At 37.3% G+C, this 20,591-nt stretch overlaps 1 protein-coding gene and 1 non-coding gene across 3 annotated transcripts in view; both read left to right on the top strand.

Annotated features, from left to right (window-relative positions):
• Positions 1-20,591, top strand: part of CEP290 (centrosomal protein 290) — a 65,705-nt gene that overhangs the window by 21,387 nt on the left and 23,727 nt on the right. For both annotated transcript variants that reach the window (XM_073000296.2, XM_073000295.2), the window contains exons 20-36: positions 499-663; positions 1,478-1,627; positions 2,280-2,395; positions 4,276-4,378; positions 4,775-5,005; positions 6,919-7,092; positions 8,799-8,910; positions 9,867-10,072; positions 11,421-11,572; positions 12,549-12,660; positions 12,776-13,231; positions 14,377-14,541; positions 14,743-14,850; positions 14,945-15,079; positions 15,773-16,030; positions 16,439-16,546; positions 17,764-17,963. In XM_073000296.2, coding sequence (XP_072856397.2) covers positions 499-663; positions 1,478-1,627; positions 2,280-2,395; positions 4,276-4,378; positions 4,775-5,005; positions 6,919-7,092; positions 8,799-8,910; positions 9,867-10,072; positions 11,421-11,572; positions 12,549-12,660; positions 12,776-13,231; positions 14,377-14,541; positions 14,743-14,850; positions 14,945-15,079; positions 15,773-16,030; positions 16,439-16,546; positions 17,764-17,963 — 2,951 coding nt within the window. The remainder of the gene's footprint in view (positions 1-498; positions 664-1,477; positions 1,628-2,279; positions 2,396-4,275; positions 4,379-4,774; positions 5,006-6,918; positions 7,093-8,798; positions 8,911-9,866; positions 10,073-11,420; positions 11,573-12,548; positions 12,661-12,775; positions 13,232-14,376; positions 14,542-14,742; positions 14,851-14,944; positions 15,080-15,772; positions 16,031-16,438; positions 16,547-17,763; positions 17,964-20,591) is intronic.
• LOC140707872 (U1 spliceosomal RNA) lies at positions 6,277-6,432 on the top strand. The gene has a single exon (XR_012088029.1). It is a non-coding gene; the product is annotated as a U1 spliceosomal RNA (small nuclear RNA).

The following is a 20,591-nucleotide window of genomic DNA, read 5'->3' as shown; positions in this document are numbered from 1 at the left end:
TCATGCTCCAGCCTGGCCTAGGGAATCATAGCTAGCCATGTGGTGTGTAGTGTGAAACTGGTGTAGCACAGAAGCAAAGATTATTGTATTGTACTAGCATATTATTTATTTAATAGCATTCCTGTAATTACTGAAAAGTTGCTCTTATGTTGAAAATCCACTTGATTCATTTGTGCAGTGTTGATTTGTTAAAGAAGTAAATTCCTCAATCTGTGTATATGTGTGCATTTATTTAAGGCAAATGATTTTTTTTAAAAAAAATCTGGTTATATACCACATGAAACAGACTATATGGTCATTCTTCTACAACTTTTCTTTAAATGTCAGTTTATATTTAGCATGGGAATCATTATGCCAACTGAATTTGCAATATATTTCTTTGCACGTTTAATGGAAAAATCTGGACCATGTGTTTGTTCCTATAATTTTTCAGGCTTTCATAATATGTAATTTATCAAAAGGGATTCTTCTCTGTTCTGGTGAATAAACTGTTGACAGGCAATTGAACTGAAGAATGCAGAAGGAACATTTGATGCCAGCTTGCATTTGAAGGCTCAAATTGATCAACTTACAGGGCGAAATGAAGAATTGCGGAAGGAACTGAGAGAAATTCGGAAAGAGGCAGTGAACTTTTCTAATCAGCTTGCCAAAGCAAATGCAAAGGTTTGTAGGCTAACCTGGCCTTTGAAACATTAAGCAGGTTCCTATCCAGAGCTCTTTAAGTTTGTCTTGAATTGCAAGTTACCAATTATTTTTTAAATAGACTTTTAATTTCCAGTTCAGACAGTTTTAAATCTAAGAGGCAATTACAGCTTTAAAAAAGGAAAGAAGAGCCCAAAGTAGAGCTCAAAAACAGAAGCATAAAAACAATCCAGTTATAGAAAACACAACATAAGAATTTAATAATATTCTAAAAGGAGAAATAAAAGTGGCTTTTAAAATTACCCAGTAAAATGAGACCCTTTTTCCCTGCTAGGACCACATTAGTGATTATAGAATCTCAATTAGTATCTGCTATGACAAATTGGTTATGCTCACTTGAGCTGGAGATGCACGACTGAGCCATTGAACAGTAGTGATTTTGCAGGAATTATCTCACTGCATTATGGCTATGTGTCATATATATAATGATGCTGCAAGCTCTGAGATAAATCCAGTTATTAGATGCAGCTAATGAATGAGATGTAGGAATCATTGACTCCACGAGTTTATTCTAACTGGCACTAACAATGCTTTAGTATTTTATGCCTACAAACCGCTGTTCTACCACCCTTCATTGCAAGTTGCTTTTTAACAATTGGTGTAACTTCAAAAGCCATCTGATTTGAAATGGAGTTTAATGAGCTTTGTGAATTGTGGCCATAATATTTGGTAATAGACTCAGTGATACAAAACAGGTGTAAATTGAAAATTGCTTAGTGATTGTATGATTTTCACAATTTTTTTTTTGGTTTATCTTTTTGTCTTTATTTTTCAGAATGCCAATCTAGAAAATGAGATTCAGTTGCTGAGGCAATCAGAAGGTGCCAATATAGTATTCAAAGGTTTAAATCTTCCAGAAACGATGGCTCCTTCTAGCATGAATATAATTAATTCACAAAATGAATATTTAATACACCTTTTGCAGGTAAATATTTTAAATTTTATAGTAGATGTGGACTAATCTGTATTCTACTCTAGAGCAAATTGTTTCTTATTTAGATGTTCAAAACTATGCAATGGTTTAATGAGCATTCTCACACAGTATTCCTGAGAGCTGAATATCTCACTGAGAGTCTTTAAATTTGGAGATAGTTTCTACAAATCAGTTGAAACTACTAACAATTATCGTATATGAGGAATGTAAGAAAAAATTAAAAATCAAACATAATTTAAAGTTTATATCCATAGTAAAAATGATACTATGCTACTTGTATAATGTTTTAAAATTCTAAGCTAAGATGAAATTTTAAGAAGGCATGCAGTGGCCAGAGTCCTATTGACTAGAATGCAATAGCGTACACTACAGCAAAACAAAACAAAACAAAACAAAAAAAACAATCTGCTGGTAAATGAGTTGCTGCTTGTATCCCTTGTCAGGGACAAATTTACATGGTTGGTGTACAATGAAGTAGACAATGAAGTAGACAAGAGATGGCTTCTTAGCTAGCAGTAATTTGCTGATGCTGTTTATGCCACTGCATTTATGACAGCGTAACTAACCAATAGGATTGTATCCAGTGTTCTGTAACATTAAGTTGTGGTTATGTCATATATTTAATCAGTAGTTTTGTCATTAGGAACTTGAAAATAAGGAGGAGTTGCTAAAGAAATTGGAAGAAGCTGTTGAAGAATATAAAAGAAAATTTGCAGTTATCCGCCATCAGCAAGGTTTGCTATATAAAGAATATCAAAGGTATAGTTATTGCTTCGGATCTTTTGAATTACAGGAACTTTGTATTTTAGACTAGGGTCTAAAGAAGAGACATAAACTTGTTTGCTGCAGTTGAAAAACATACTGTTCAAAACTGAACAGCAATCTTGACTTGATAACAGGAATGATTGTGGCAAAAGTAGGAAGCCATTTTCTAACTGTTGCAGGAAGCATGATATTTTCTCAGCATGTTCCTTCTGGACGAAGCCTCCAGGAAGTTCATTTCAGAGAAGGTCGTCCTTTGAATAGCCTTGTCCCAAACAGTAAATAGTTGTAATATCACTTCAGTGTTGAAAAGCAGAGTATTATGTGTTTTTTGGCGAAAGCCATTCCATTGGTACAAGGCTGCCACCCAAAATACTGTCACTAATATTTGTTATTGATTTGAGTAGACAATTGTAAGGTCAAAGTAGTTGTATATGAGATGATCTTTCAGATAATCTGTTTCCGAACAGTTTGGGCTTTAATGACCAAAACTGGCACTTTAAATTGGCTCCACAGGCAAAATAGTCAGTATATTCCAGGGATTAAATAATAGCATTGAGAGGTAAAATGGTGTGACCTCTTCATCCTTCTGACAATGCAAGCATCTGGAGTCATTAAAAAATGGAGTCTTTCAAAAATATGTCCCAGTCCTAAGCTAAAACACTCTAATGGGTTTTTAATAGTCAATAATGAATCATCAGCCAATAAATTAATCTTAATTATATCATTTTTTCCTAATCCTTTAATTAATTCATCATTTCTTATTGCATCACCTAGCAATTCTATAACCATACAAACAATATTGGTGAAAGTGGACAGCCTTGTCTACTACCTCGGCCTAGAAAAATCCGCTCTGTTAGACCAACATTAACTATTATTTCTGAAGTATTATCTGAATATAATTGGTCTATAACCCCTATAAATCTTTTACCAACTCCCCAACCCTTTATAAGCAGCTTTAATGTTGGCCATTCGACACAGTCAAAGGCCTTAAATATGTCTAATGATAACAGTTGCCTTTGATTTTTCTTTTTTATCTCATATAGAATATTCAAAACTTGTCTAGTTAGATCATCCATTTGTCTTCCCTTTATAAAACCACATTGATCCTCTTTAATATAATTTGCTATAAATCTGTTTAATCTATTTGCTAGTATAGCAGTAAAAATCTTGGCATCTTGGTTTATTAGAGATATTGACCTGTAAGATCCCAGATCTGTTAGATCCTTTTTGGGTTTTGGGATAAGAATCGTTAATGAATGTTTCCAAGAAGATGGCATTGTCTCTCCTTCCAATATTTTACTATAAAACATTTTAACTTAGGTATCAAAATGGAACTAAAATGTTTATAATATTCTGGACCCAATCCATCAGAGCCTGGTGTTTTACCATTTCTCAGTTTAGTAATAACTTCAGCAATTTCTTCTTCTTTAATCTCTTTTTCTAATATTCTTTTATCACATTCCAATAATTTAATTTTTATATTCTCATTTATATAATTTTCTATATTCTCTTTCAGTACATTGTTTTCATTATATAATTTCTAATAAAATTCTTTAAAAATCTTCAGTTTATCTTTCATTATATAATTATTTCTGTAGAAAGCCTTGCCACTGCTTTATCTAAAGTGGAAGTTCTTAATTATCAAGGCTCTTGTTTTCACCAGATTCTCTTTAAAATAATAATCAGCATGTGAATTACTTGACCTGAACTTTCAGCTTAACTGGTGTAATATGTTGCTCTTGTTGTAAATTTCCTTTAGCCCCATTTCTCATAGAAAGTCAGGATATAGGTTTTAAAAATAGTTACAATAATGAACTTTATAGATTGTTTAAGAAATATAACTGTAAAATATGTTTTCAACAATACTTTTCTAGTGAAAGGGAACACTGGCAAACTACTAGTGAAAAAATACAAGAAGAAAAAAAGAAGCTGGAATGTCAAAAAGAGCAAGATGATATAAAGATAAAAGAATATTTTGTAAGTATTTTTTAAATCTTTATTTGGATGTAGATATTATAGCATAGATTGCCATAAAGAAATGATTCCAACCAAGTAGTGTCTGTAAAATGCAACACATTGACCAGAATCCTATTGCTGATTTATTCATGCATAAGGGAGTTGATGTAAATCTTGGGAGCAAATAGCCACTCGTCAACATGGTGCTAACATTTGTTAATAAACGCTGTTCCAGAGGACACCCCATCTCTCAGAAACAGCTTTTCAGAACGTGCAGTCTCGGATGAAGTTGGAAAGGTCTGATATATGAATTGAAATCTTGTGGCTACATAAACCCAAGCCACTGTATATGAACACAGTGTGTCCTGATACAGTACCTTTATCATGATACCAGTAACATCTGAAAATTTCTTGCAGAATTTATTAGATGTGCTTCAAAAGGACAGTGATGAATCTAAACACCTAATTGCAGACTATAGTAGAAAAATGACTGTTCTGCGAGTAAATGAAAGATCATTGACAAGACAGTGCACAACCTTACTTGAAATGGAAAAGCATCTTCGGAAAGAAAATGAGAACATGAAGGCGGAGTTAATATCAATGGAGGCAGCAGTCAGAGAAAAGATTGGGTATTTGCAAAGGTTCAAGGTATGTTTTGTATCTCACACGCTCTGTATATATTACTTGTGTTTAAGCCATGCATTTTTGAAGCAGAGGAGCGGGTTCACACTGCCTGCTCCATTCCTGACAATGGAATGAAGTATCACATTGTTCGCCACACTTGCCTTGCATATGATCTGCCTCAAATGTTTGCAGTAGAAGCCTGCAGAAGTACTTCAGAAGGTCAGTTAGGGGCCACTGGGAACTGTAAGGAGTATTGGTGGTGATTGTAATGGAGGGAAGGAAAACACTTCTTTGTGTACATACATACATGCATACATACATACATACACTTTATTTATTTATTTATTTATTTATTTACTTATTTATTTATTTATTTATTTATTTATTTATTTATTTATTTATTTATTTATTTATTTATTTATTTATATGCCACATTTCTCCCACCAAGGGACCCAAAGCGGCTCACAGCAGAGGCTAGGTGTTCCTCCCACAATCCTCTAGTGCACAGGTATTAGCATATGCTAATACCTTATGCTAATTGTGGGAGGAAGACCTAGCCGTAGCTAGGTGTTCCCCCCACAATCCTCTAGTGCAGGGGTGTCCAACCTTTCACCTTCCCTGGGCCACATTAGAAGATGAAAATTTGGTTTGGGCTGCACATAAATTTGGTTTGGGCCGCATGGGGGGGCAGCCCTAGCTGTCCTCCGCAGCCCCGCTCCAAGCGCGCTTACCGGCAGCTACAATCTCAGACGGCAGAGGCTGCCAGCTTCGACTCCGGTGGCTTTTTGGGGCCAGGAGGGGGTCCACCTATTGATGGGGACGGCGCAATGCAGTCACGCAGCTCCCCTCTCCCCTCCCGCTCCTTCCTTCCCTCTCTCCCCCCCCCTCTACCATTGTGACGTGCCCCAGCCGCATTCCGGCCACAAGTGCCAGCAGTGTAACTTGAAACTTTGGAATTTCTTTAAAGATAAAAAATTGCACTGGGCCGCATTATGAGCCGACCTGGGCCGCATGTGGCCCTCGGGCCGCAGGTTGGACAAGCCTGCTCTAGTGCACAGGTATTAGCATATGCTAATACCTTATGCTAATACCTATGCACTAGAGGATTGTAGGAGAAACACCTAGCCCCTGATGGGGGTCCCACAGGGCACCCCAAAACACTGAGGAGATATCTTGGCCTCTGGCAGGACTGGGGCTGTGCAGCCCTGTACTGAGTGGGAGGTGCAGCCAGGGGGTCACCATGCCTTGGGGGGGTCAGGGGACAAAAGGGGGTAGGAGGTGCAAGGGCCATTCCAACTCATACCTTGCAGGGGAAGTACCATGTCATAAAAGTGGTTTTCCCAGGGGGAAGCTCATCCATTGCATTTCGGGTGTGCTGTGATTTCCCCAAATGGGGGGAACTCAACTGCATAATTTGTGTTAATAGGAGATTGCACTTGTGATTTCCCTGGTTTTTCTAGATTCCTTTTCATCTCTCTCTCTCCTCATCAGGACCTATTGCAAAGGTAGCAAGTCCTGGTGATGTATTGCATTCTTCCTCTTTTTCTCCCTTGTGGTAAAGGATCAGGGCAGAAGGAGTCACCATTATCAGGAGCCAGGGGGCTGCTTTGACTCCTTTCACTCCCTTTCTTTGTTACTGGAGAGAGAAAGAGGGGGGAGGCCATCTGAGACCCATTGAATTTCTAAAGGCAGTGTAGGTGAGGGGATTGCTTTTCCCCAATATGGTATGGGGAACTGTTTTGCAAAACAACATCTTCTTTGGGCAATTTTCGCAAGACAGTGATGCCCCCCCCCCAATTGGAATGCTTGAAATAGATTTCAGTACATTCCAATGGGGAACTGGGTTTCACAAGACGATTTTTTCGCAAGATAGCTATTTCCATGGAAAAAATGTCTTGCGAGGCACCGCTGTAAACATATTCCTCTTTTTTATGTAGGAAATGGCAACCTTCAAGATATCAGCACTACAAAAGGTTTTGGATAACAGTGTTCCTCTCAATGAGCTAGAAATGGCTAATAAACAATATAATGACTTAACGGCTAAATATAGGGATATGCTACAAAAAGACAACTTGCTTGTTCAACGAACAGCTAATCTGGAGCACCTAGAGGTAATACTGCTTGCATTGTGTTAGCTTGAAATAACTTTAGATTCCTGTCTTGTAGCCCTCTACTTAATTTCTAAGGTCTCAGTGCAAATTCAACAAGAGATTCCACTCTCTTTATTTTTAGCGGGACTAGAAAGGAAAAGCACAGATAAGCTACTCTGTGAAAACTAAAGTCTCTATGTGTCCTTTGGATGGATAGAGATATAATAATAATAATAATAATAATAATAATAATAATAATAATAATAATAATAATAATAATAATAATAATAATAATAATTTATTGTCATTGTAAGTATATACACAGTATACCATACAACGAAATTCACAAATAAACATGAGAAACTTTCATTTCCATTTAAATTTGGATTCTTTTAGGGCAGGGGTGGGCAATTTCTATAGGGGGCCACATGAAAAATCTGAACTGTGTTCTGGGTCCGAACCAATTTTACTTAAAAATAAAATGAAACCCATTGGGTGAGGGCCTGCGGTGAGCGAACTACTTTTTAGGGAATTAACTATGTGAGTGTTGTAATTTGTTACCACGTGGGGGGGGAGGGAAAAAAAAACACTGACACTGAGCTAACTCACCTGTCCTCTGTTCCCCCGCGGCCTTCCTCTCCGACTGTTTTCTATCCTGCACAGGCGACGTGATGTGTCATCACGTTGCCTGCGCAAGGATTGCTTTCGGCCTCTTGAGCCACAGGCTCCGCAGCCTGCGGCTCAAGAGTAACAGTCAAAACTCGTGAGATCCCACCGTTGGATCTCGCGAGTTTTGCTTACTGCCGTGCTGGGTGACTGGAGCCGGGCCGGACAGGAGCGGCTCTCAGGCTGTATGTGGCCCGTGGGCCGCATTTTGCCCAGGTCTGTTTTAGGGGGTGCATCTTTCAGTTATTTTTTGCTAGGGGGGCACTGCTCCTATGACTTACTAGGGAAAGTGGCAGCTCTTTCAGTTCATTTTGGTTTGTTTTCTCTTTGGCAGCAATGGGTAAGCCAAGGCTGACAGGAAGATAAGGAGTACAGCAGCAATGAGGGAATGAGGAGGAAAGGAAAGTGAGTCTGAAAGGATTGGCAAGAGGCCCAGGAGTGTAGTGGCAGTGGCAGTGGGAACAAGGGAAGGAGAGGAGAGGAAATTGGGCTGTTCAGCCTGCCAAAAGGCTAAGGAGTACGGTGGCAGCGGTGGTGAGAAAAGGAGGCTAAGGAGCATGGTGGCAGGGAGGAAAGCAGACCCACTCTTTCTCCCTCTGCTCCTTCCCTTAGCCCTTGGAGGCTAAGGAGCAGGATGGTAGCAGCAAAGGAAGGAGGGTGAGGGGAAAGCACGGTTGGCAGTAGCAGTGGCATCAAGCGAAGGAGCAGAGGGAGGAAGAGTGGGCTTTGCAGAGTGAACAGCCTGGCAGCTGCAGTGAAGTTCCCACGTGATTTAGATGGAGGAACAATTAATGTGAGAGGTGAACTAAAAAAACCCACATAATTTTCATGCCCCCCTTTCATTTAAATAAAACCTTTGGAATCTATGAAAGAACTTGAAAATGAGAAAAAGATTCCCTTTTCTAGTTCCCCCCTTTCTTATTGACTCAAGAGTGTCATTGCTATTGGCAGATGTCTTTTCATTAGTGTCATGATGGTTTGTCAGTCATTGTGCAAAACTTTATTTCCCTCCAAGTTGACACTAAAATTATTTTGTAACATTGTTTCATATATTGCCACAGCATGAGAATGCATCCCTGAAAAAACAGCTGGAGTGTTTAAACAAGGAATTGGAAATTACAAAAGAGAAGCTTCATACAGTTGAGCAAGCTTGGGAGCAAATAGCAAAGTTGGGTAAGGCCACTGCTTGTTCTACATGTTTAATAGTATGAAGTTCTGTATTTTATCCTCATCTAGTAAAAGCTGGAGTTGATTACCTTTTTAAAACCTGAGGAAAGTTACATACTTTCCCCCTTCTTTTCCTGAAATTAATGTGTCTCCTTTGTTTCATATTGTTTTCAAAGCTTAATAAAAGTCTTAAGTAGCTTTGTAACTTTTTTAGCTTTGTATTTACTGAATAAGAACATAATCTGAATATATCATAAAAGTAATCTGTGAGAGTCTTTTATGCTCACTTTCAAGCACATTGTCTTATTCAAAAAATAGTCTCTATATTGAAATTAGTGCCTCAGTGAGATTTCATATCTTCTTTACTTATGATGGGCAGGATCTCACATTGCACTAGCATATTTCTGTGAATGTGACAGAACATATTCCTTTTCTCCTCCCTCATGAAGCCCTTTGTGCCACGTCCAAATCTTTCAGGATGTCTGGGGCTTATTTCAAGTAATGAGGAAGGGGAGGGACTATCTGAAGATATGTGCTTGGACAAACAAAAGATTATAAAAAATAAGATATACTTAGTCTTAAAGGTACTGTAAGACATGCTAAGGAAACTGATTCAGTGAGCACAACACTAACATTAGATACTGGAAAGTGGCTGCAGATAGCTGCCCACTCCATTCTAAAGCTGATGAAAAGAGAGAGAACCAATAACAGCCAGTCCTGAATCTAAAATCTGTAGTAGACAATCAACACATGGATTCCCAGATTTTATGATATCTTAATATTTGATTAGGCTAAGGCCAGTTAAAAACACAATTACTGCTGTTTACTGTGCCAAAAGATAGTGTTCAGTGATACTGAAAAAATATTAATTTGTAGTTCCGTAATTTAGACTTTTATGTTGTGTATCTTTTTCTAAACATGTATGTATAACAAAAGATTGGTGTTATACTATTGATTTGTAGAAGGAGACAGTACTACAGACAAGGCTACAAAAGCTATAACCAACACGGAGATTGTTTCTATTTCTAAGAAAATCACTATGCTGGAAATGAAAGAACTAAATGAAAGGCAGAGGGCAGAGCACTCCCAGCAAATGTATGAACACTTACAGAATACATTAAAGCAAGTAGAAGAACGCAACATTGAACTAGAAGCAAAATTTGCTGAGGTTGGCCATCAAGCTTTTTTATATCATTTGTCTCAAGTATATAAGATAGTGCTTAGAATTCCCAGTGTGTTATCTCCTCCGCCTCGGGTAGTCCACTAATAATTTGCTCTTCTGGGCTTTGTTGAATATTCCTGAACTCTTCTTTTGTTCTCTGAGAAATATCATTCAGTTTCTGTGATTCTCTTTCTGGACTGTTCCTAAGTGCATAGCCTAGTAACTACTTTCTGTAATTAAAACTGGCACCATGTTGCCTTAATACAGTGGTGCCCTGCATAGCGATGTTAATCTGTTCCGGATTAATCGTCGCTATCCGGAAACATCGCAATGCGTTTAATGCGTTCCTGTGGGGAGAAAACTCACCGTTATGCGAAGATCCTCCACAGCGCCGCCATTTTCGCCGCCTTGGTAAGCGAGGAAATTGCGCGAAATGGTTCCAGCGGCCATTTTGGGCACCCAGCGGCCATTTTGGAACCACCGATCAGCTGTTCCGCAAACATCACAAACGCTTACCGATCATCGCAATGCGATGTTTAGGCTATTAAAACATAGCAATGTGATTGCATTAGCGATCCAAAAAAATAGATCGCTATGCGGATTCGTCGTTAAACAGTGCGCTCGTTATGCGAGGCACCACTGTACATAGGTTAATTTGATTTCTCATTTTATATAATGTCACAGTTATTTCTTATGATACCTGATATATCATAATAATAATCATATGCTATCAAGTCAATTCTAACTTATGGTAACCCTTTTCAGGATTTTCAAGGTAGAAAAAGAACAGGAGTAGTTTATATTCCCTTCTTCTGGGGGTGTTCTGGGACTGTGCAGCTTGCCCATGGCTACACGCTGGCTCTTTTCCTTGGAAGCACAGTGGGACTCAAACTCCCAACTTACTTACTTACTTACTTACTTACTTACTTACTTACTTACTTACTTACTTACTTACTTACTTACTTACTTACTTACTTACTTACTTACTTACTTACTTACTTACTTACTTACTTACTTACTTATTGTATTTATACCCCGCCTATCTAGTCATTTCGACCACTCTAGGCGGCTAACTTCTGGCTTTGCATCCAGAGACTTAAACCACTGAGTATATCCACACTCCAAAAAATATATATAGCTAGTAACATATGAAGGGGGCATATGAGGTGAAATTGCTTGGTTCTTTTAAATACAGGTGGAACAGAAAATAATCAAGATCCTTCTAGCATGTGTTTTAAAAGGAAGAGTTGGCACTTTCTGGATCACATGGCCACCCATGTACAAAAATTGTTTTGTACTGGTTGAATAACATTGCATTAAAAGTTCAAATATATTTGCTGAACCTTTATCTTAGCTTACAAAAATCAACCTTGAAGCACAGAAAGTGGAACAGTCCTTGCGAGATGAGCTGTCAAGCAGTGTGAGCAAAGCAGTCAGTGAAGCAGACAGATGTCGAATAATGGATCTGGAGAAAAGTGAAACAGAACTAAAGATTGAGGTGTCAAAGTAAGTTTTAAAGTGGTCATGCATCTTTGACTGCAGCTTTCAGTGGAAGAAGGCCAGAGCATGCTGGGAAGCTACTATCAGAACAAGTTTCATAGCTTCCCTCCCTTCCTTATATATTAACAATTTAAAAAATAACTGCTACAGTTCATTTCCAAATTGCTCAGCAAATTTGGAGAAATTTTATGAGGCATTTGGAGTTCTCTGGAAACAGCTTCTATAAACAGAACTCTAAAATTGGTGTATGCACCTCTCTTCAAAATGCAGTTTCTGAATTGTTTTATTTCAAGAATTTTACAGTGTTCTTCATTCAGATTTCTCAGGTTTCTCTAAAGTATGAAAAAGAATATAGAATAAAATAAATAGAACTGAATAGGCAATTAAAATAAACCCATACAATTTAGATGAATTGAACTGACGTTTGGACTGCTATTAATAAGTCTGTTTTTTTCTGATATTAGAAAATATTGCTTTATCACTGCTAAAAAACATCAAGACATACATCATGCAATATGTTGTGGGTCTATAACTTACCCGATTGTTATGTAATTCGACCATACCATGTAGTTCTGTGAGTGGGGCAAAAAACAGGTTTTGTGGCTTTTAAACACATTTTTCATTTGTATAGAATCCTCAAACACCTAATTGGAAAATAATTCAAGGTGCAGTATTCTGTGACCACCTGCCATGAACCAGACCTCTCCATAAGCAAGAAGAGACTAGACCCTCTCCTTAGGGAGCTATGGGGCTATATTGTGGTAGTAGTCATGCCCATGGTTTCCAGTGGCCACGGCATCTCTCAAAGCTCACACAATGTACTAAACTCTTGATACCTTCATAATTCTGACGTTTTTGATGTGTTGATCTAAGAGATGGTCTGAGTCATGTGAAATGGTTTAATTTTGCTCATAACTAATGAAACAAATACCATTGCTCCAACCACTATTCACTGGAAGTGTTTTCACTTTTATTGCGATAGGCTAAGAGAGCTTTCTGACATTGCCAAGATGCAGGTTGCTGCTTTGGAGAATCACCAGCAATCCAGAGAAAAAGAAGTGGAATCACTCAGAATGCAGATATTGGACTATCAGGTCTGGACCTTGCTACAATAATGGATAACCAGTAATTATGCCACAATTTCACATATATATGTTGTAGAAACACAATTGATCTTCTGTATTTTATGGTATCTTATTTTGCCTGTAGGCACAGTCGGATGAGAAAACACTTATTGCAAAATTACATCAACATATTGTGGCTCTTCAGATTAGTGGAGCTACTGCTGAATCCAAGCTAGAGGCTGCAGTGTCAAAATTCCAGAAAGCAGAAGTTACTAATATGCGCCTAGAGCAGAAACTGGATGAGAAAGAGCAAGCATTATATTATGCACGACTTGAGGGGAGGAATAGAGCTAATCACCTACGCCAGACTGTTCAGTCACTGCGGAGGCAATTCAGTGGTGCTTTACCCCTAGCTGAACAGGAGAAGTTTTCCAAGACCATGATTCAGCTTCAGAATGATAAAAGAAAAACTATGGAGGAAGTCCAACGTGCTCAGCAAGAGCATCGAAATGCAGAGAACAGAACACTGGAGTTGGAGGTGAAACTAAAAGAGTTAGAAGAACTCACTGCCACGTTAAAAGACACAAGAGGAGCGCAAAAGGTTTGTGATGGGACACATTTAACTTGAGGTACCACTTTGAACTTTGTTGTTCCATATTTTTGTTCCCCCACCTCAAATTCAGTTTGTTGTTTATGTTGATTGATTAGTCCTTGGCGCAGTGCAGTGATCCATGGGGTCTTACTTCCTTTGTTCTTCGATGGCTTCAAAAGAGGATTAAGGCAGTTCATGATGAGAGAAGACTACTAGTAGTCATAATGGCTCTATATAGCCTGCTTTACTGAGCTGTTGTGCTTATGTCCTGCATCTAGCCCATGGGTGAACAAAATGCTGAACTAAAGAGACAGTTTAGTTCAGATCCAGCACAGTTCTTATTTGCTTATAATAGTAGGCTGTTGCCCGTGAAATTGGGGATACAATATAATTGTGAGTTTAAATAATCCTTAATATGAAGTGGTTCCAATACAAAAGTTCAATGAAGGTTTGTTCTAGCCTACCACTGTCACTACTCTAGCACTCATGTTCTTCTATATTAATGTTTAATTATCTCTGTGTTCATTTTATTAATCTATCAGAGTACAAAAGTATCCATTAGATGCGTGTTAGTGCAGGGGTCCCCACCCCCGGTCTGCGGCCCAGTGCTGGTCTGTGGCCTTGGCAGGACCGGGCCATGGAGACAGATCTCCCTTCCACCCTGCATACACGCACCCTCATGCGTGCATGGCTTGCCCACCCTCACAAGCATGCCCTGCCACACCCCCTGTGAGAGTGCCTCACGTCATCCATGCATGCGTGTGGGGGGGTGACCTGCCCCCGGCACACGTACCCCGTACCCCCAACTGGTCCACGAGTTCAAAAAGGTTGGGGACCACTGTGTTAGTGTATCAAGAATGTCTGATGTTTAATTTTTCAATCATAATTATTTGCTCTGCAATGGGTGTTGCAGGGACTGACCACAGCTTAAGTTTATGCCATAATACATTTCAGCTGTTAGACCTTTATATCTATTACCTTTTCATCTTATTAGATAAGTAGATATTTTCCTATCAGATCTCTTCCAACAGTGATCCAGTTAATCTGCTAAAGTGCCATAGCAGTTTTTCCTATCATAGCTTGCTACTAAATTGCTGTACTGGAAACAGTCCAATTTCATTATTGAATAATGTCCAGTAATCATATATTATCAGGTAGTTGAGTGGCATATGAAAATTGAAGAACTACGTCTTCAGGAACTGAAATTAAACCGTGAATTAGCCAAGAAAAATGAAGAAATTAAATATTTGAACAATATCCTTTCTGAATATGAACATACAATCAGTAACTTGGAGGAGGAACTTGTACACCAGAACAAGGTACAGAAAAGCATATACAGCATTGTGTGACTGTGTTTAAAAGTTTTAAGAATACAATTTTAGGAATGTTGCTGGTGATACTGTATTTAAAGCCCTCACATATTTTTAATTTTAATGTTAGAAATTTGTGATCTGTGATATAATTGTACTGGCTCAGATGCTTTTTTGTAAAATTCTTAATAATGTTGTCTAAACTTTTAGTTTCATGAGGAGCGGCAGATGGCCTGGGATCAAAGAGAAGTAGAATTGGAACGCCAGTTAGATTTATATGAACGTCAACAAAAAGATTTATTGAGCACAGCTCAGAAGGTAATAATTTTGATTTTATTTGAATTGGATTAGTGTTTGTGTTGACTATCAGAAACAGAGCAGCCTTTATGTTTTTTTCCCCCTTCATTTACAGTTTGATGAAGCGACAGGATCCATTCCAGATCCTAGTTTGCCACTTCCACATCAGCTTGAGCAAGCTGTAAAGAAAATTAGAGAACATGTTCGAACAATCTCGGAAATACAGGCCGCCTGCAGATCTTTAGAAGAGGTATAGAATGGGTAGTAGGCTGAAGATTTTATGAAGTTGCTTAGTAGTTATTTTCAGCTGGAATCCTGTTGGTACAGCTCTGTGTGCATAAGTCTGATGATGTCATCAACTGGGGCCTTTTATCCTTAATCAAAAGTTTCTAATCTCTCTTCCCTCCCACCCCCCAATTTTTTAAAGTCTTCCTTGGAATCCTTTTCAACCTGGGGAAGCCTTTAATGTCTGCAAATTACCATTGCCAATCCCAACAAAATGTGTATGGGAAGCACACAAGAGGGTGGAAATAGAATGACCAGAATCCTATTGCATATTTATACTGGTACTACTCTGTTGTCATAATATTCAAGGTTGAGTTGCTGAAGTTAAGAAGTCAGTGTATATACTTTCTATTGCACACCAAGTCATACAGCTGTGTAATATGAAATCTTTTTACTGACTTCTTAATTGTGGTGACAATTTGCTGCTGGAAGTTACACCAATGGAGTTATTCTGGCAGACATAATTAATAGGATTTTCGCTGATAGAACCCTTCTGCCTGCTGCTATACAATTTATGGCAGTAATTTTTAATACTTATGTTTTAAAAATACAAATATTTAATCCAAGATGTCAGTGATAAAAATAGTGGTATAAAATCCACATGTTATCAGATTTATTTTTATGATCATTTTCACAGCTATAATTACTTTTATTGCAGAAACTGAAAGAAAAAGAAGCTGCTTTATGGAAAGCAGAGAAAAATATCTTGTCACGGGACAGGGTCATAAATGAACTAAGACTTTCTTTACCAGCATCATCTGAAAGAGAGAAAATAATAGCAGAGATTGATCGGAAAGAAGAGCCTCCTCATGCCCTGAAAATTGCACATCAGACAATTGCAAATATGCAAGCAAGATTAAATCAAAAAGAGGAAGTGTTGAAAAAGTACCAACATCTTTTAGCCAAAGCCAGAGAGGTATTTATGATCAGAAGGAATGTACTACAACTGGCTGGATTGTTCAGTGAGGTGGGCACCTGGCTGTAGAGGCAGAGGTTGAGAATTTGATTCTCCGCTCTGCCCTGCAGAAGAGCCAGCCTGTTTAGCCTTGGACATACTGCATAGTCCCAGAAGTGCCAGAAGAAAACCCTGAAAAGGACCACCATAAATCAGAATTAAGTTTACAGATGATGATGATGATGATGATGATGATGATGATGATGATGATGATGATGATGATAATAATAATAATAATAATAATAATAATAATAATAATAATAATAATAATAATAATAATAATAATAATAATAATAATAATAATAATAATAATAAAGTAGTAATATGCAAATCAATAGTACTAAGTACTGTGTATTCTGTATTACTTAGGAACAGGAGGAAATTGCAAAGAAACATGAAGAAGACCTAAGAATGCTACATCAAAAATTGGATTTACATACAGACAATTCCTTTAATAAATTTAAGCAAACTGCATTAGTAAGTATGGTGTTTTTTTAAAAAAATGAAACCTGTGCCTTGTTGCTAGACACAAGTAGGGACTAGATATACTGAATTAATGGCTGAACTGTTAGTGAATTCTTGTTTAAATCCCATTGTGTCAGTAGGTGTACTATAGATAGGATTAATCGTAGGATAAAAGTTTGAGTATTTAGGTCACAAAAGGGAAAAAGAAATGGGCAGCTGATATGATTATTAACTGTCATGGCAGTTATTGTTAGAGGGAATCTACCACTTTTAATCTGCTGACAGGTTTGCTTCTGTCAGGCAAAGCAGGGGCAATTTCCCCCTCTTCTGCAAGATATTCCATGTGTTCAAACTTGCTTTAGGAAGCTGGGAATCCTCTTGGATGAAATTTTCAATTAGCATGGAGGCTCCATAGGAGATGGTGAAGAAGGTTCCTTTACACTGATGGATGCTTACAAGAATGTTGTTGGATTTGAGAAACTGCTGCTGCTAATGTTACTTTGGCCTGGATTCAGAAAACTGCAATAGAAGTTGACTTATAGAACTGTGTGTTGCAGACCTTTCACCCCTCTTTCCCCAAGCTAATTTTGACGGTTCAGTTCTGAAATATTGTTGCGGGGAGGAAGGCATCCTAGGGTGTTGAAACGTGGCGGGCAGAATTAATAGACATTATGATTCTTGCCCTTGCAGCTTTGATGTACACTGGAGTTCCTTTTAACTGAATCCATGGAGTTCCTTTTAACTGAAACAACCCTGCTTACTTCAGGGTTGGCAATGATTTCTCTGTCACTCTTCAGTCACCATTTTAGGTTTCCATCTTAATGTACCATCTTGATCTATCAAGCTCATAAGAATGCTCATATATATATACTGCAAAGAGAAACTGTCTTTTTTCATGTTTAGTATAGTGATAAACTGTTTACTCCACAATAGGTCTCACTGACAGTTTTTCAAACAGCTTTTCCATAACGTTCAGCAGGGCTGTTGTACCATATTAAAATTCTTTTTGATAATAAGATGCTGAAATTGCCAATAAAAATTGCCAATAGAAATCAGTAATTTAATTTAGATTCAGGTGTGTGCTTGAAATGCAGGATATGAGAAGGTGAATTAATCTTATTTAGATTTGTATCTAGAAGAAATTTCATCTAGGTTACTTAGAACAAAAGTGGTGATATCAAGTAAATAGTGAAATATTTATTCTCCCTAAAATATACTTTCTTCTACAGGAATTGATGAAAAAGCCTTCTTTAGCTGTACCAGCAAATAAACATCTAATTCGTCTAGCAGAGATGGAACAAACTGTAGCAGAACAAGACAGCTCCCTTGCTTCCCTTCTGAGCAAATTAAAGAAAACTTCATCTGATTTACAAAAACAAAAGCAAATTACCCTGGCAAAAATGAAGGAATTTGATAGAATCAGAGCTCAGTAAGTCTAAACTTGAGTTACACTTCACAATATAAATTACATGCTTATAGGTTGAGATACAGCTATTTATTTAAACTTTGTAAAACCTTGATAAAAGTGTGCAGGAAATAAATTCTAATCTCACTGACTTCATTTAAAGATACTGTTTCTGTTTTCAGGAGCATTCTTTGATAATATAGTGAAAATAAAAACATTGCTGTTCGTTGTTTCATTAAACAAAAATTGGTTGCAATTCCCAACCTTTGAATCTTTCATTCAGCATCATCCTAGTACGTTCCATATTACTGCTTCCAAATACTTCTGTTTTTTTGCTGGAAATCTAAAGAAATACATGGATAATTACAATGTAGTTGATAAATTCCATGATGATGATGATGATCATCATCAACATATAGCAGTGAAATTTAACCACTTCAAAATTCTACAACTGAAGACTGGATGACGACATTTCTGATAATAAAAGATAATCAAAAGGGCAATGAACCTAGTAATTATCGACCAATTATATGCCTTCCTACAATGTTTAAGCTCCTCACAGGAGTACTTGCAAGATCAATATATAATTACTTAACTGAAATCTTCCTAAACCCAACTGAACAGAAAGGGAGCTTTAAAAAGTCAAAAGGCAAGAAAGATCAGATGCTTATTGATAAAATAATACTGAAGAATGCAAAAAGAAGAAAAAGAAACCTTAACATGGCCTGGATAGAGTATAAAAAGGCATTTTACTCTTTGCCATACAGCTGGATTAAAACCTGCCTTAAAATGTTTGGGATTAGCAAAAACATTCAGAAGTTTGATAGTTGTTGTAGGTTCCAGACAGAGTTCTAGGTCCTGTCCTCTGAAGATGCCGGTCACAGAGACTGGTGAAACGTTAGGAAGAAAAAACCTCTAGAACATGGCCAAAGAGCCCGAAAAACCTACAGCAACCATCGGATCCCAGTTGTGAAAGCCTTCGAGAACACATTCAGAAGTTCCTCAAGAAAAACACCGAAAAATGAAAAATTGTCTTAATGGCCCATGGTGAAGAAATTGGGGAAGAACAAGCAGGAAAAGCAATCATCTGTTATACGTGGATGACTTAAAACTATCTGCAAAAAGTTCCATGGAGATAGAATCACTGCTAAACACAGTGCAGATATTTAGTGACTAAAATTTGGAATCGACAAATATGCAGCTCTGTCTATACCCTGTGGCAAGATCCAAAAACTAGATGAAACAGACTTTAAAAATGGCAATATTTATAAAATCACTATGAAGTGATGAAAATTATAAGTCCCTGGAATATTAGAAGCAGATAACAGTGTGCACACAAAAGTTAAAGACCTGACAGAAAGGGAATATATCAAAAGACTGTGGAAAATACAATCAAAGCCATAAACACATGGGTTGTTCCAATAATTAGATACCCACCTGGAATAATAGATTGGCTTCGAAACAAATTAGAAGAAGTGGATCAAAAAGCACAGAAACTAATGAACATACATCATACACTGCATCCTAAAATTGATGTGGACTGATTATATTTACCACAAAAAATCTGAGGTCATGGATTAATACAAATACAGCAGGTAGTAGAGGAGGATAAAGAAGTGTAAATGATTATATCAGTACAAGTGGAGAAATTTTTTTAAGGCAATGAAAATGGAGAATATTTTGAAAACAAAAGAAACAAAGGTTCAATATAAGAAACAACAATTTGAAAAGAAATTAAATAGTTGGAAAAAATAAACCACTATATGGACAACACCTGAGAAATACTGATGGAAAGCATGATCTTATTCCAACATGGGCATGGCTAAAACTGGAGACCCTTAAGAAAAAAAATAAAAGGCTTGATTTTTGTTGCATAAGAACAAGCACTCCAAACCAGCGTGATAAAAGCTAAGATCCAAGGAATTATTGCTAACAGGAAATGTCAATTCTGCCAAGAAAAAGATGAAATAGTGCCATACTTCATCTGCAAATGTCCAAACAAAATTAGACATGTTAGAGTGGCAAAATTAGCACACTGGTCATTATACAAAAAATATAACTTATTGGACTCAAAAAGCCATGGGAACTTCAGATAGAGAAGGTATCAGAAGATGATGAACTCAAGATCTTACGGGATTTGCAGATCCAAACTGATAGACACCTTGAACATAATACACCAGACATAGTAGTAATAGAATGAAGAAACATCTAGATCATTGACATTGCAGTTCCAGGGGATGATGGAGTTGAAGATAAGAACTGGGAAAACTAACAAAATATAGAGATATGACAATCAAAATATCTCGCTTGTGGATGAAACACATTTCAGTGGTCCCTATCATCATCGGGGCTTTGGGGAAAATATCAAGAAATTTCACAGAGTATTATAAGTGGTTGCAGATCCCAGAAATAATACTATCAGATCTACAAAACATGGCAATATTAGGAGCAACATATATACTACGCTAGTATTTAACAGATACTTAAGTTTTAGTTTAGTATCTGTTATATAATAATAGTCAATATTTTTATAATTTTGATTGACTATGTCTGATATTTTGAATAATAACAATAATAAGCTGGGTGTATCTTTTAAAATAACTATGTATTCTTCCCTAGGGTATATCTGATCCAAAGTGTTTCAAAAGTACT

Source organism: Pogona vitticeps, chromosome 5 (assembly GCF_051106095.1).
Source record: "Pogona vitticeps strain Pit_001003342236 chromosome 5, PviZW2.1, whole genome shotgun sequence".
NCBI classification, from domain to species: Eukaryota; Metazoa; Chordata; class Lepidosauria; order Squamata; family Agamidae; genus Pogona; species Pogona vitticeps.
Note: the sequence above shows the minus strand (reverse complement) of the source record. Positions and strands in the feature narration are given on the sequence as shown.